A 15,984-nucleotide genomic window follows, 5' to 3' on the forward strand; every position below is an offset into this window, starting at 1 on the left:
GATCACGCGCTCAGTCGCTCAGTCATGTCCGACTCTTTGAGACCCCAGGGACTGTAGCCCTCCAGGCTCCTCCGTCCATGGGGATTCTCCAGGCAAGAATACTGGAGTGGGTTGCCACGCTCTCCTCCAGGGGCTCTTCCCAACCCAGGGATCAAACCCAGGGCTCCGGCATGGCAGACGGATTCTTTACCATCTGAGCCACCAGGGAAGCCCATTCAGTTATACATACATACAGACACATATATATTCTTTTTCATATTCTTTTCCCTTGTGATTTAACTGTATAGAATACAGTTCCCGGTGCCATACAATACGACCTTGTTATTTGTCTACATTGCTCTTTTTAGATAGGGTGTAATAATTGGAAAATAAAGTGAAAAAGTTGAAAAACAAAAAGTTGGAAAAATTTCTCCAACAGAACCTATCACGGATTTTAACTGTATAATTTAAAAGCATAAATCTCTACTTCTGCTACATTTTTCTCCCATGAAGAAATGATGCTTGAATAATCAGACATCTATATGAAAAAATAGAACCTTGACTTTCCTGGTGTTCCAGTGGTTAAGAATCTACTGGACAAGGGACATGGGCTTCATCCCTGGTCAGGGACGATCCCACACGCCACAGAGCAACTAAGCCCATGTGCCTGCCACAACCACTGAAGCCCGCACACTCCAGAGCCCAGGTGCCACAACTTCCAAGCCCAAGTGTCTAGAGCCCATGCTCTGCAACAAGAGAAGCCCCTGCTCACCACAACTAGACAGAGCCCACCCACAGCAGTGAAGACCCAGTGCAACCAAAATTCAAATAATTAATTAATTAAAATTTTAAAATTAATTAATTAAACAATTTAAAAGACCCATAGCTTATACAAAGATCAATTCAAAATGGATTATAAATCAAACTATATAACCTGCAACTATAAAAACTCTAGAAGAAAACACATGAGAAAATCTTTGTGACCTTGTATGAAGCAAAGATTTCTTAGATACCACACCAAAAGCACACACACACACAAAATTGGTAAATTGAACTTCATCAAAATTAAACTCTTCTCTCTGAAAGATACAATTAACAAAATTAAAAGGCAAGCCAAAGACTAGGTAAAAATGTTGGCAAAGCATATATCTGATAAAGGACTTGAATCTAGAATCCATAAGGAATTCTCAAAACTTAATAATAAACTAAGTAACCTCTCCCTCCCACACACCAGTGGGCAAAAGATTTGAACAGATATTTCACCAAAGAAGATACACAGACTATAAATAAATACACAAAATATTGTCGACATCATTCCATAGAGATATGCAAGTTACAACCACAATGACATCTGACTACCATCCATTAGAATGGTAAAACAAACAAACAATCAAATTGACAATATCAAGTCCTAGCAAGAATGGAGAGCAACTGGAATTCTCATCCATGGCTGGTAAAAGTGCAAAATGGATCAGTCACTTTGGAAAAACGGTTTGGCAGTTTCTTGTAAACGTACATTTATCATTTGACCTAGCAATTCCACTCCTATATATTCACTCAAGAGAAAAGAAAATATAAGGTCACTCAAAAATCTGTATGCCAATGTCTATGGTAACTTTGTGCATAATCACCAAAAACTGGAAACAACCTACATTTCCTGAATTAATGAACTGATAAATAAATTGTGGTACATCCATAGATCAAAATACTACTCAAGAATAAAAAGGATTACATTGTTAATACACACTACAACTGTATTCAACTATAGCTGAATCTTAAGGTAATTATGCTGAATGAAAGAAGCCAGACTAGAAAAGAGTACATACTGTCTGATTCCTTTCGTATAATATTTTGGAATAGGCAAAACTATAGAGACAGAAAACAAGTGGTTGCCAGCATCCAGAGGTGAAGGAAGTGACTGACGCACAGAGGAGCACAAGGGAATTTGTTAGAATAATGTAACTGTCTGATATCTTTACTCTAGTGGTGGTTATATACTATATGCACTCATCAAAAAATGCATACAACTAGGGACGGGGGAGCCTGGTGGGCTGCCGTCTACGGGGTTACACAGAGTCGGACACGACTGAAGCGACTTAGCAGCAGCAGCAGCAGCAGCATACACTAAAAGGGTTTACCTGGTGGCTCCAAGATAAAGAATCCACCTGCAATGCAGGAGATAAGGGTTTGATCTCTGGGTGGGGAAGATACCCTTGAAGAGGGCATGGCAACTCACTCCAGTATTTTTGCCTGGAGAATCCCATGGACAGAGGAGCTTGGCGGGCTACAGTTCACAGGGTTGCAAAGAGTCAGACATGACTAAAGTGACTGAGCATGCATGCATGTATACACTAAAAATATGACTTTTTACCATTCAGAAATTAGGGCTCAATAAAATTTACCACATCCCCAAAGTCTCATACACACGCTCTATCACAGATTTTAATGGTCATATTTAAAAAGTATAATTCCTCTCTTTCTCCTATGAAAAAATTATATCATAACTGAGAAATCAATAAGGACAATAAAACTTTAAAAGTTAGAATGTAAAATACTTATGATACAAAATCTTTGTGCTTTGAAATAAGTAACATTAAATATGTACAGTATTTAAATGTTTACTTATGTTAGTAATTTCAATCTTTTTTACTTTTTGATTTTATGAGTTAAATGTGAATAAAAGGTTTTGTTTTTGTTTTCTTCCTAGAGATATAGTACTGTTTCATTTTTTTCTTCAAATAATGTTGATGCTGGAGTTTCTCAGATAAACCCAGCTTGCCACCTTCAGGCAAGTGAAAGATTTACAGAGACGGTCACCAGAGATAAAATATTAATTTTGCAGATTTCTCAGTCATCTGTAATTAATAATATCTTGGTCACTCCATTAGTGTCTTTGTGAGATTTCCTCTATCCAAAATCTTTCCCTGGCATTTACTGCAATCTTTCCAACTTTCAAAGCTCAGTTCAAATAGCATTAACTCCAAAAAATCTCTGGTCACTCTAGCTAGTTTTTCCTCCTGTAATTATTTAGCTCTTTGACTACTAGAAGGTAATGATAATCTCTTATGTGTATTTTTATGCCTCTGTATGGCTATTAAGAAGGATGAATAATATGGTTGTGCTTTCTAATACTTACTGAACGAACACATGAATGAATGAACAGGAAGTTAAGAGTACTCTTTGAGCTTTCTAAAAATATCTATATATTTATTTATCTTTGGCTGTTTTGGGTCTTGGTGGTGGCACGCAGGATCTTCACTGTGGTGTGTGGACTCTAGTTGTGGCACACGAACATGTGGGATCTTAGTTCCCCAACCAGGGACTGAACCCCCGTCTCCTGCATTGGAAGGCGGATTCTGAACCACTGGACCACCAGGGAAGCCCCTCACTGAGCTTTTATCTGAAAGAGTTCCTGTTTTATTGATAGACTAATGGGAATGCCACACATTCATGCACAATTATTACATATATGTGTAAAATATCAATTTTCACTGACAATGACTAAAAGTGTCACACGCTTTATTAGCTTCTGCATGAAATAAAATTTAAAACTAATTTCTTTGGCCACACCACACGGCATGTGGGCACTTACTTCCCCAACCAGGGATCAACTCTCAATCCCTGCATTGGAAACACAAGGTCTTAAAGACTACCAGGGAAGTCCTTCAATTAAATATTATTATTGATGAATGATTAATGACTGCTTGGTAAGTGGCCTTGTGATACTTATCAAATCTTAATATATGCACACCAAAAAAAGAACAAAGAAAGAGAAGAAAGTAGGATGATGTTGATTTTTTACTTTTGAACTGAAGGGTTCAGAAAGAGTTCAGTCGCTCAGTCATGTTCGACTCTTTGTGACCCCATGGACTTGCAGCACGCCAGGCCTCCCTGTCCATCACCAACTCCCAGAGTTCACTCAAACTCATGTCCATTGAGTCGGTGATGCCATCCAACCATTTCATCCTCTGTCGTCCCCTTCTCCTCCCGCCTTCAATCTTTCCCAGCATCAGGGTCTATAAGTTCAATGGTATGGCCATCTAACTGTTTTCCTCAAAATGCCTAAATCTCTAACATCTACAGGAATGTTAATAGAATATATAACAGTGGCATAGGGTCCACTACCTCACTTATAAAATTCTCTATTGTTTCTGTCTGACTGTCTGGTTTAGGGAGTGAGGTTCTTCTTCATGTCTCCATTCCCTGCAAAACATACAAGCTTCCCTCTCACTTTCCAGGCCTACATGCATCCAGGACTGCTAAGTGACTAAATGGTCATAGTTTTGGCTTTTAACTTATTTTTAAAGGAGGAATGGTCCATACTTCAAGTGGCTCATCTTGAATGCCTGCCACTAGGACTTTCTAGTGAAGGATCCTCTTTCTCTTGGTTACTTCAAGGGCGCCTTAATCCTTCAATCAGTTCTTCCTTTCTCCTTACATTCTCTCTTCTCTCTGCCCTCTCGAGGCTCAGTCTTACCTGCCTGAGAAAGGCAATAACCAGTTCTTCAAGCACACACAGAAGCTCCGATCTAGGCCTCTAGGTCGGCTGTGTACTTATGTCTTTGTTTCTTCTCTGGTGAGGACTGGAGCAGAAGAAAACTCTTTGGTTTACAAGAAAGACAGAAATTAAGGAGAGAGACAGAGAGGAACAATCAGATTCATATTTGGGGATACAAATTTGTCACAAATGCAGATGTAGTACACCTACTTTGATTAAAAGTTTCTTCTTCCTCTTCTAGCCCTGCGTTCATTCTCAAGATGTGAACGTACTTTTTCTCCCTCATCACTACCTCTGTGTTTCAAGTCTCCTAAAGACACCCTGTAATTACACCCCCAACAATTTCACTGACCATGAATGATGACACATACACTGTATCAGCAGCAGCTTTTTCTGGCTATTCTCTTCTCTCTTTTCATTTACCTTCCTTGATTCTAATCAAACATCTCCAAGTGCATTAAGTACATTTTTCAGTGTGCTCTCTAATTCTTTTCCCACCCACTTACAGTCTGGCTCTTATCTACTTCTCTTTACCAAAACAACTATTGGTTTGGTCAAATTCATGGATTAAAAAAAAAAAAATCCACGGACTTTGACACTATCGCTCACTCTCTTTCTTGACTTTCTGTTATGATTAACATTCAACATATTGCCATTTTTCTGGTGTTTTTTTGACTTTCTGGATTTTACTGTATTAATATCTGTGATGATTTTTCTTTCTGTACCACTTGTTTCTTTTAAATTATAACCATGGTTCTCTACTCTCCTTTCTTTCTGAAAAGGATTTAAAAATTATGTGTGTGTGTGTGTGTGTGTGTGTGTGTTAGCTTTCTCTAGCTGCAGTGAGTGAGGGCTACGCTCTAGTTGCCGTGTGTGGGCTTCCCATGGCAATGGTTTCTCTTACTGCGGAGCATGGGCTCCAGGCTCTTGGGCTTCAGTGGCTGCAGCTCACAGGTTCTAGAACACAGGCTCAGTAGTTGTGGCACATGGGCCTAGTTGTTCCGAGGCATGCGGGATCCTCCCGGATCAGTGCTGGGACCCGTGTCCCCTGCACTGGCAGGCAGATTCTTCACCACTGAGTCACCAGGGAAGCAAACTGAGATCATTCTGTCCTTTTTGAGATTGCGCCAAAGCACTGCATTTTGTACTCTTTGTTGACTATATGAGTACTACTCTATTTCTTCTAAGGGATTCTTGCCCGCAGTAGTAGACATAATGGTCATCTGAATTAAATTCGCCCAATCCGGGCGTGTCACCATAAAGAAGGCTGAGCACCGAAGAACTGATGCTTTAGAACTATGGTTCTAGAGAAGACTCCTGAGAGTCCCTTGGACTGCAAGAAGATCAAACCAGTCAATCCTCAAGGAAATCAATCCTGAATATTCATTGGAAGGACTGATGCTGAAGCTGAAGTTCCAATACTTTGGCCACCTGATGTGAAGAACCGACTCATTTGAAAAGACCCTGATGCTGGGAAAGATTGGAAGGCAGGAGGAGAAGGGGACAACAGAGGATGACATGGTTGGATGGCATCACTGACTCAATAGACATGAGTTTGAGCAAGCTCTGGGAGATGGTGAAGGACAGGGAAGCCTGGACTGCTTGGGAGTCTCAAAGAGTCAGACACAACTGAGAGACTGAACAACACCATCACCAGGGAAGCCCCAAAACTGACTTATCATGCCCTGTACTCAGCAATACCTTGCCAATATTACAAATGTATTTTTGCTTTTTTGTGATTTCTCTGATTTGTCATAGTTTAAATTTCTAGCAGAATACAGGATGTTAGGAGATTCCTTTAATGGATAAGAGAAATCTGGAATGTCCTTCTACAGATTTATTCGTGTAGAACTCAGGTTTGGAGAAGTTATTAGAAAGTTGCTCTCACTAAAAATCTGATAAACCTGCATTTTAGGAGATGCTTATCAATCCCATTTAAAAGGAGTTGGTATACATATATTTTTAATGAGTATAGCAAAATCTTAAGGTCCAATGACATCTTTTGAAGCCTAGTCAGATAGGAGAGTAGGGACTTCTAGTTAATGTCAAGTGATAATTTGAGTTGTCTTTGACAGTAAATACTGGTTAAGTCTAACAGCAGGAAGAGTTGGAAAGTCCAAGAAATAATCTTCTTGCACCGCTTTTGTTATGATTGACACTACTTACAAAATTGCAAGTTTCTACAACAGAAAGACCTGCTTTGCAAAGTACCTATCCTGAAAAATTCACCCCACCTCAATCGTTGTATATGTGTTTAACTTCTCAATTCTTGTGGTTTCCAAGGAATCAACAACCATTAAAATGAGCTTAGCGGACTTCCCTGACAGTCCAGTGGTTAAGACCCCTTGATTCCAGGGCAGGGGGCACCGGTTTCATCCTTGGTTGCTGAACTAAGATCACACAAGATGCCCGTGGTGCAGCAAAATAAATAAATAAATGCGATTAACTTCTCTGGAAATCAAATCATTCATCCAACCATCCAGTAACTTAAAAAAAATATTAACAGCCCACTTTGAAACACTTTGCTGGGTCGAGTGTATCACAGTTTTCTAAAGTTGCTGCCCTGCGTCTAGCTGGGGGAAAGGAGAAGGAAATATGCATGTAAATAGAATTTAACATGCAGGGTCCTGCGCATGTTCACAGTGTCCCCAATGAACAGCGCAGGGAGCCTAATTTTTGACACTACAGAACAAGAAGTTCAGGTGTGCCTCTCAAAACCGTGTGCCGTTGCAGGACACTTCAGTACGAGCAATTGTGGCTCAGCTAGTAAAGAATCCGCCTGCAATGCGGGAGACCTGGGTTCGATCCCTGGGTGGCAAGATTACCCTGGAGAAGGGAACAGCTACCCAGTCCAGTATCCTGGCCTGGAGAATTCCATGGCCTGTTATAGTCCCTGGGGTCGCAAAGAGTCGGACACCACTGACCGACTTTCACTGAAGGTGACAATGCTGTGGAATGCCAAACGCTAGGAAAGATTTCAGCTCCTGACAAAGGGTCACATCACGCTAGGTATGTGAAGGTTGGATATGTCTGCAGCGACCACTGATTAAAAAAAAGGCGTCTCCCAGCCCTTGCGCACAAGCGGAGACCCTGGACCGGGCCCTCCTGGACGTCGGGGCTAGCTTCGCGCGCGCAGCCGCAGCGCACGCGGGCTGCTTGCGGGAAGCACCCGGTAGCCGGCGCTCCGCTCGGCGTCGGGGAAGGCGGGCTCCTCGTGCCACGTCATCAGGCGGCTCCCCCGCCCCTCGCCCGAGTCGCACGCGCGGAAGTAAACACCGCGACGTCATCAGGGCGCGTCTTCGCCTCTCCCCGCCCATCTCCCCAGGACCGGTGGACGTGCTCACCTCCGCTCCGGGCCAGGTCTATGTCCCGGTTTCCCGCCGTCGCGGGCAGGGCGCCAAGGCGGCAGGAGGAAGGTGAGAGATCGAGAGACCTCCAGGAAGAGCGGCCTTCGGCAGGTTCCGTCGCGGATAGAGGTGCGGTCCGCGGGACTCCGTAGAGGCCAGCGGGAGTGGTAGCACGGGGCTTTGGGGAGGGGGCGGGGGGATGAAAGTCCGCCTGAGACAGGAGGAGAAAAGGAGGCTGCAAGGTGCAGCCTTCCTGTCGCTCTCTAAGCCGGAGGCGAACTTTGCGTCCAGTGAGCCACTTTGGACTGGAGAGGGGCGGTCCCAGATCTAAGTTGGGCGAAAACCCTGCTGAGGGGCAAAAAAGTGCACCCCAACGCCGGGACGCGTTCTGCTCTTAAATAGGCTCAGAAAGCCTTTGTTCTCTACCCACCCGTTCCCCCCCACCCCTCCGCCCCTCCGCCGGGCCGCCAGCCTGCCTTTGGGTACGGTATGAAGGGAGCCAGTTTCCAGGAGCCAGTTTCCATGGTTACCCACCACTTGGCCTTCTGGGATATCAGTCGCTCTGAACGGGGACCTAACTTGAACCGTGAATCAGAAGCAAATACAGGTGGCTTTTCATTCAGCCGAGAGTTTTTCTACCCTGTTCCAGTTTTAGGGTCTATTATTTAATAAAATTGGGTTTTGTGCTTCTGAATAGGTATACCTGCAAATATATTGCCTTGTGCTAGGCTTACTTTGTCGGATACTTTGAGTCAGGCATTAAGAAATGCTCAAGTTGATCTCACTAAAAAGTTGCTTTGAGCTTAGAAACACTCGCTCGCAAATGGGATGTAAGCGATTTCACCGAGAAGTCATGGGTTGATTCTTTCCAGCCCTAAAATTCTATTGTCACTCTCTTTTTCAGTTTTGGGAAATTGAGATAACTTTACAGGCCTTTTAATTGCACCTCCACCCCCACCCCCGCCCTGTCATTACAGAAGAGAAAGGATGCACATCACAGGAGGGAGGAACTACTCCAACTTTTCCCATTCAGAAACAAAGAAAAAAGCTTATTCAAGCTGTGAGGGACAATTCATTCCTTATTGTTACTGGAAATACAGGAAGTGGTAAAACAACTCAACTCCCAAAATATCTATATGAAGCAGGTAATTTTATTCTGGGATAATATTGGGAGCATTTAAAAATATCCTCTTAAAAGCTAATAGGACTTCTGTATTATATAAATGCCTGTCATTTGTTTTACAGTCCGATTCTTCTCTTGGCACACTGTCCTTGTATGTTTCGCTCTTTTTTACAGTCTTATTTCAGATTCCGGAATTATTTGAAATGGCATTTTCAGTTACCATAAAAATTCCAGATAGAATTATAGGTAGATATTGATTCTCGGCTGTAGAGTAGGCTGTCTTGCAGTAGACTGTTGAACGTTAGGTATTGAAATGATTTTCAGGGGAAGGGATATATTGATATCTGTTGCTGACATTACTATTTCTGGGTTCTTTTTCCAGAGTGATATCAGGTAACTGTTTATTCCTTGATTTTCCTAACACCAAGCCAGCTAACAAACTACCCTTACAGTGTCTTTCCTTTCAATATGGTGAACTTTATATCATAAGGTTGGTATACAGCAAAATTATGTTGGATATTATAAAAATTTCTTAGCTTATATATTGGAGAAGGCAGTGGCACCCCACTCCAGTACTCTTGCCTGGAAAATCCCATGGACGGAGGAGCCTGGTGGGCTGCAGTCCATGGGGTCACCAAGCGTCAGACACGACTGAGTGACTTCACTTTCACTTTTCCCTTTCATGCATTGGAGAAGGAAATGGCAACCCACTCCAGTGTTCTTGCCTGAAGAATCCCAGGGACGGGGGCTTCTGGTGGGCTGCCATCTCTGGGGTCGCACAGAGTTGGATATGACTGAAGCGACTTAGCAGCAGCAGCAGCAGCTTATATATTAACTTACTCGGATAAGTCAGGTCTTTTAAGATGCTGTCTGTTGGGCTTCCCTGGTGTCTCAGTGGGAAAGAATCTGCCTGCCAATACAAGAGACGTGGGTTGGATCCCTGGTCTGGGAAGATCCCACATGCAGTAGAGCAACTAAGCCCATGCGCCACAGCTATTGAACCTTTGCTCTAGAGCCCAAGAACCGCAACTCCTGAAGCCCTCAGCCTAGAGCTTGAAACGAGAAGCCCATATACCACAACTGGAGAGGAGTCCCTGTTGCTGAAACTAGAGAAAGCCCATGCACCAGTGAAGACTCAGCACAACGAAAGATAAATAAATAAGTAATTTTTTTAGAAAGATGCTGTTAAGACATACCACTATTTTACATACTATTAGTAAAGAAAAAAATACCATCAGTTATAAGATCCATTTTGCTTTCCGAGATACTAAAATGGTAGAACCTATGAAAAGTGGTATATTTAAACTTCTGTGGAAAAAGTAAATCTATTTTAGGAAGTGTGTGGAATTTTATGTCTTCCCAGGGGTTAAAAATTTTTGGCTTACTCTTTAGAGTAAATCTTAAGACTGAAATTGGAAAAAATCTAATTAAAATATGTACATTTAAATGGTTGTTAATATGTATTCTTATGTATGTGAGAATGGTTATTATGTATATGTGTATGGTTATTCATATATACTCTTATTTTTAATTAATACTTAAGTTTCCATGGTGCAAATGTAAGACAATGTGTTGTTAATTTTGCCAAGTTTTCTTTTAGAAACTCTTGAACAGTTTGTATCGATTGACCAGAAACAGTTTAATGGGAAGCAGTGGTTAACATTTTTGTGTATTTTACCTCTGCATTTGGTAGGGTTTTCACAACACGGTATGATTGGTGTGACCCAACCACGAAAAGTAGCTGCCATATCTGTTGCTCAGAGGGTTGCTGAAGAAATGAAATGTACATTAGGATCCAAAGTAGGATACCAAGTTCGTTTTGATGATTGCAGCTCCAAGGTACCCAAGTTCTGTTTGTATTTAGTTAAGTAGTGTGAAGTTATAGAAAGAGTGGGAAAAGTTATGGAAGATTTTGACTTCAAAATTCCATCTGCATTTTAAAGAAACAAAGCCTCAGATTAGAATTAATTTGTATTGCCCGTTATTAATGTCTTGTCCTGGGTGCCTTCCCTTTTCTCCTTTTCTCCCTTCTCAATTAGTTTTGTGACAGTTATGTTGACTTTTTCATAGGATTCCCTTGTGTATTTTAGCCGTAACAGTTCTTGACATGTAACTGACATTTGTGTTCTTTGAAAAGCAATTTTATTATAGTAAAATATACATAAAATAAGATTTACCATTTTTAGTATTTTCAGATCACATTTAGGTAAACAGTGCAGTGGCATTAAGTACATTCATAGTGTTTTGTAACCATTACCACTCTCTATTTTCCGAACACTTTCACCATCCCAGAAAACAGTGCTGTATCTCCACGTTCCCATCCTCCCACCTCCAGTAGTCCCTGGTACCTTCTATTCTGCTTTACATCTCTATGTATTTCTATATACTTAAAACGTGGAATCATGCAATTTTGTGTGGCTTGTTTCATTTAGCTAATGTTTTCAAGGTTCATCCATATTATATGGTTGAATTCTTGAAGTCAGTGCAAAACTGATAGTTAACAAACTTATTGAGCAAATATTTGTTGAACATCTTCTGTATTCATGGTAATAGTTCATAGCCACATTCAGAAATCCCCTCAGGATTTCTGAATCCTGAACCAGATGCAAAATAATCCCTGATTTGCTTATGGTCCCTAATAGGAATGGCTAGCAATAATGGCACAGAATAACTCCCCAAAATACTGTCTTTGCATTCCTGGTGGTCACTGCTGGGATTTTTCTTTTCTCCTTGGCTTGTTTTATGGATAGCTCTGTTGTTAACTCCTATTCTCACCTTTTAATGCTAGTCGGCTGATCCTATTTTTGTAATAGGACAATGGTCAGGGAGGAATAGCATGAGAAGAATGGTGCCACCTTCCTTTTTTCCCTAAGTTCTCTAAAATAGCAGCTGAGACAGGAGGACGAATCCCATTTCATTATTGTTTCCCACAGCTTGCTCACCAGAGGTCACTGTGTTGTCTTAACCACTTTCCACTGACTTCATTGTATTTCCTTATTGTTGCTTTATCCCAGAACATTCCCCTTAGTTTTCCTGCCTGTGTAGATCACAAGTTTCATAATTTACCATCCATGTTATTAAAATATATTATTAGACTATTTCATGTACTCTCTTATTTAGTCAGATTAGTTTGATCCCTTGATGTCTGTACATTTGAGAGGAAAAATTTAATTTGCGAAACAGGAGTGCATTTCTGTGATTTTTATTTTTATGTGTATGTTAATGTACTCTGCTGTTTGAACATTAGGAAACAGCAATCAAATACATGACTGATGGATGTTTACTGAAACATATTTTGGGAGATCCGAATCTTACCAAGTTCAGTGTCATTATTTTGGATGAAGCCCATGAGAGAACTCTAACTACAGTGAGTATTTAACTTTATTACTTATTTATTAGACAGTTTTCTTTCTTTGGGGGTAGCTTTGTACTGTACAGTGAATTGCCTTCCCTTCCTTACATTTTAATCAATTAAAATATGAATCCTTTGGTTAAGGAAAGCAAAATATTTAAAATAAGTTGGTTGTTATGTACACTTGTGACTTATTAGAAATTTACTTTTCTTTCAGGACATCTTATTTGGTTTACTGAAGAAGCTATTTCAGGAGAAGTCTCCTAACAGGAAGGAGCATTTAAAGGTCGTGGTGATGTCAGCAACAATGGAATTAGCCAAGCTCTCTGCATTCTTTGGAAATTGTCCAATATTTGATATACCTGGAAGGCTTTATCCAGTCAGAGAAAAATTCTGCAATTTGATTGGTCCACGAGATAGAGAAAATACTGCATACATTCAAGCGGTATTACTTGTCATCCTTATTATGTCTTTTCTGTATCTATGATTCTAGTTGACTGAGTAGTTTGGTAATTCATTTTTTCTCTAGTGTTTTAATGGCAGCCTTTATAGGTCCTAGGACTTTTGAGAATCAGATTTAATTTTTCTGTGGAACTGAGAGAGCTGGCGGTAGTGGTGGTGGGACTTTATCTCCACTAGCATTTTATGCTTGTGTTTCTTGCTTTAGATTGTGAAAGTGACCATGGATATCCATTTGAATGAAATGGCTGGAGACATCTTGGTTTTTCTGACTGGTGAGCATTCAGTACTAGGTTTAAAAATTTTGCCCTTTATACGAGGGGAATGTGGCACCACACTACTGTGTACCTTTGTTGGAAAATCTAGGCTCTACTCATTTTATCCTAGCCTTTTATGGTTATCTGAGTAGTTTTAGATGTTGTATTTATTATAAGATAATGTAACATAATTTTACACTGCCCTAAAAGCACAAGTCTCCTTGAAGTGAAGTCGCTCAGTTGTGTCCGACTCTTTGCGACCCCATGGACTGCAGCCTCCCAGGGTCCTCCGTCCATGAGATTTTCCAGGCAAGAGTATTGGAGTGGGTTGCCATTTCCTTCTCCAGGGGATCTTCCTGACTCAGGGATTGAACCCGGGTCTCCTGCATTGCAGGCGGACGTTTTATCCTCTAAGCCACCACAAGTCTCCTTAGTAAACATATGTAAAATACACTGACCTTTTAGTAGGAAGATACTAAATGGTAAAATATTAATATTTTTATTACCATATATAGAGCTGTTAACCACTAAACAGTCCTGGATCTGAATGACTAATTTCATTATTTCAAAAGACGTCCTACTGGCTGCTTTCTTCTTTGAGTGGTGGGATGGTACTGTGTGGTAGCAGTGCACAGGCTGTGGAATCCGTGTCTCATAGGCATGCTTTTTTGGATCAAAAATAGAATAGTTACATCTCAGACTGGTGTGATTCTTCAAGTAGCAGCATTCTGCTAACAGATCTGAGTCATTTCATGGCTCACCTCCTACACTGCCTGTACTAATGTCAGAAGTGAGACATTGTAACAATCTCTTAGCCTTTTTAAGGAACTTAAGTATTTTTGACATCAAATGCAGTATCCCCTATGGTAATGATTAACTTTATTGAATCTTCCCCAAATACCATGTTAGCAAGATGAAAGACTTGATGACTGTAAATGTTTTTATTCCTTTAGAGATTTAAATTCCTTGGAAACTGGTATTTCCTGTATTTTTTATTTTATGTTGGGATTGGGTACAACTTGTGTTCATCTACTTTAGATCAAATGAGATGTTTAAAATATGCAAAACTAACATAAATCTAGAAAGCTTTTTCTTTTTCATTCTTAAATTAATTTTGCTGTTCAGTTGCTGACATTATTTTCTCCCCTCATTTCAGGTCAGTTTGAAATCGAAAAAAGTTGTGAGTTACTTTTTCAGATGGCAGAATCTGTTGATTATGATTATGATGTCCAAGATACCACTCTAGATGGCTTGTTAATATTGCCCTGTTATGGATCTATGACAACAGGTAATTACTCACTAGAAAAGAAAATTGATTTTTAAAGAACTTTATATTGAATAATCTATTGGATAATCACATGTTTACAACAGTATGCAGATAGTAAGTGTTTAGGTTAATGAATTTCACAAAGTGAACTCACCTTTGTAACCAACAGCCCAGATCAATAGTGTTTGGATAACCATCCTTCATCCCTTGGGAGACATGACTTTTTTTTGTTTTTAATTGAAGCCTTTTTACATTCACTTTTTTAAGACTTTGGTCATCTATCCCCCTTATTGTTGTTAAGAGAGGGCTGTGTCCTCTCCCAGCAAAACAAAAATATTGTTATGAATTTTTTGAAATGAGGGCTATAATTCCTTGATAGTAGTACCATAAATTAAATCTAATTTGCCACTGCCACAGAATTTCTAGGAATCTTATATATCCAGATGTATCAGAGAGTGGATTGTTTTCTTTTTGTGTAGCCACACATACTAGTCTACTTTTCAAGTACGATGTAGTTCTTTTTTAAGTTCAGAGAGCAAATTCTAACTCTGATCATTCTATTTGTTCATAATAAATGTTACTGAATGAGGTTTAGATTTGTTTTGTATAACTATTGTATTATGGAATTTGACTTGTAATGCGAAAGGGAAGTTAACCTGTAGTCTCCTATTTAGACTTTGACTGGGATTAGCATTTATGTAATGCAAAAAAGCAATTGAATGTTTTTATATTTTATGTGTAGTTTTGTTTTTGTTGAGTAGGTGGTTCTTATCCATATATTAACAAAAACAGTTCAGAAACGTATGTGTTGGTAAATAACCGTAGACATGCCGTTTTAGAAATTCCTTTTGTGATGATGGTATTGGGCCCACACACTCAACATTGACATCTATTTTAAATTGTTACATCTTCAAGGGAATTCTTAGGGTCTTTGTTAGGTATTTAAGGTTCTCATTTATTTTGGAGATTCTGTCTACTAATTTTTTTATAATTTACTTTGTAACTGATAAGGTAATTCAAAACCTGCTATAGTTGCTTTGTGTTAATTGTTCATACATACTTCGTATAAAGTTCATTCTTTCCATCTTACTGCCACATTGAAAATAATAGTTCTTTATCTGCCATTGCTTCTTGTTTATCTTCCTGAAATTCAGTTTTTATACTATTAAAGCTTGCTAGTGACCTGTTCCTCAAATCTCATGGCATTTTTCTATTAGTTTGTATTTTGATTTTGGGTTAATAATAAGTCTCCTTAAATGCTGTTGTGTAGGATAGTTATTTGGTTCTTCTGACCACTATTTCCATAAGGCTGTTGCCTTACCACTCTCCCTGGCCTTTGTTCCCCTCTGAATATGACTATTTTCTAAGGTTTCTTCCTTAGCTTGCTATTTTCTTAGAATTCTCTGTTTTGGAGAGGTTGGCTTCTAGGATTCACCTGTCACTTCTTTGTGACTACTCCTGAAAGCTGTCTGTAGTTCAGTCTCCGGTACTCTAGGCCTCTTGGGTCTCACAGGGCTTTCTGGTTTGCCTTTATCTTCTCCAGAGCCTTCGTTTTTCATCTTTTTTTCCCCTCATTGTCATTAGAATTGGGATCCTCAGTTTGTTTTCCTGGGTTGTTAACATATCCAGCTAACTGATTTTCCCTGATTTAATTTGCCATCCTACCTGCTGTGGTAAATATAATCTTCCAAAAGCACAGCTC

At 40.0% G+C, this 15,984-nt stretch overlaps 1 protein-coding gene across 2 annotated transcripts in view; it reads left to right on the forward strand.

Moving 5' to 3' along the window:
- Positions 1-7,718: 7,718 nt before the first annotated feature.
- Positions 7,719-15,984, forward strand: part of DHX40 (DEAH-box helicase 40) — a 49,853-nt gene continuing 41,587 nt past the window's right edge. The window contains exons 1-7 of one of the 2 annotated variants that reach the window (XM_027517986.1): positions 7,719-7,953; positions 8,802-8,969; positions 10,641-10,786; positions 12,195-12,314; positions 12,517-12,744; positions 12,967-13,033; positions 14,172-14,303. In XM_027517986.1, coding sequence (XP_027373787.1) covers positions 7,842-7,953; positions 8,802-8,969; positions 10,641-10,786; positions 12,195-12,314; positions 12,517-12,744; positions 12,967-13,033; positions 14,172-14,303 — 973 coding nt within the window. In that variant the 5' untranslated portion in view covers positions 7,719-7,841. The remainder of the gene's footprint in view (positions 7,954-8,801; positions 8,970-10,640; positions 10,787-12,194; positions 12,315-12,516; positions 12,745-12,966; positions 13,034-14,171; positions 14,304-15,984) is intronic. The other variant, XM_027517988.1, reaches the window with a different exon arrangement.

The sequence above is a fragment of the Bos indicus x Bos taurus genome, chromosome 19, assembly GCF_003369695.1.
Source record: "Bos indicus x Bos taurus breed Angus x Brahman F1 hybrid chromosome 19, Bos_hybrid_MaternalHap_v2.0, whole genome shotgun sequence".
NCBI classification, from domain to species: Eukaryota; Metazoa; Chordata; class Mammalia; order Artiodactyla; family Bovidae; genus Bos; species Bos indicus x Bos taurus.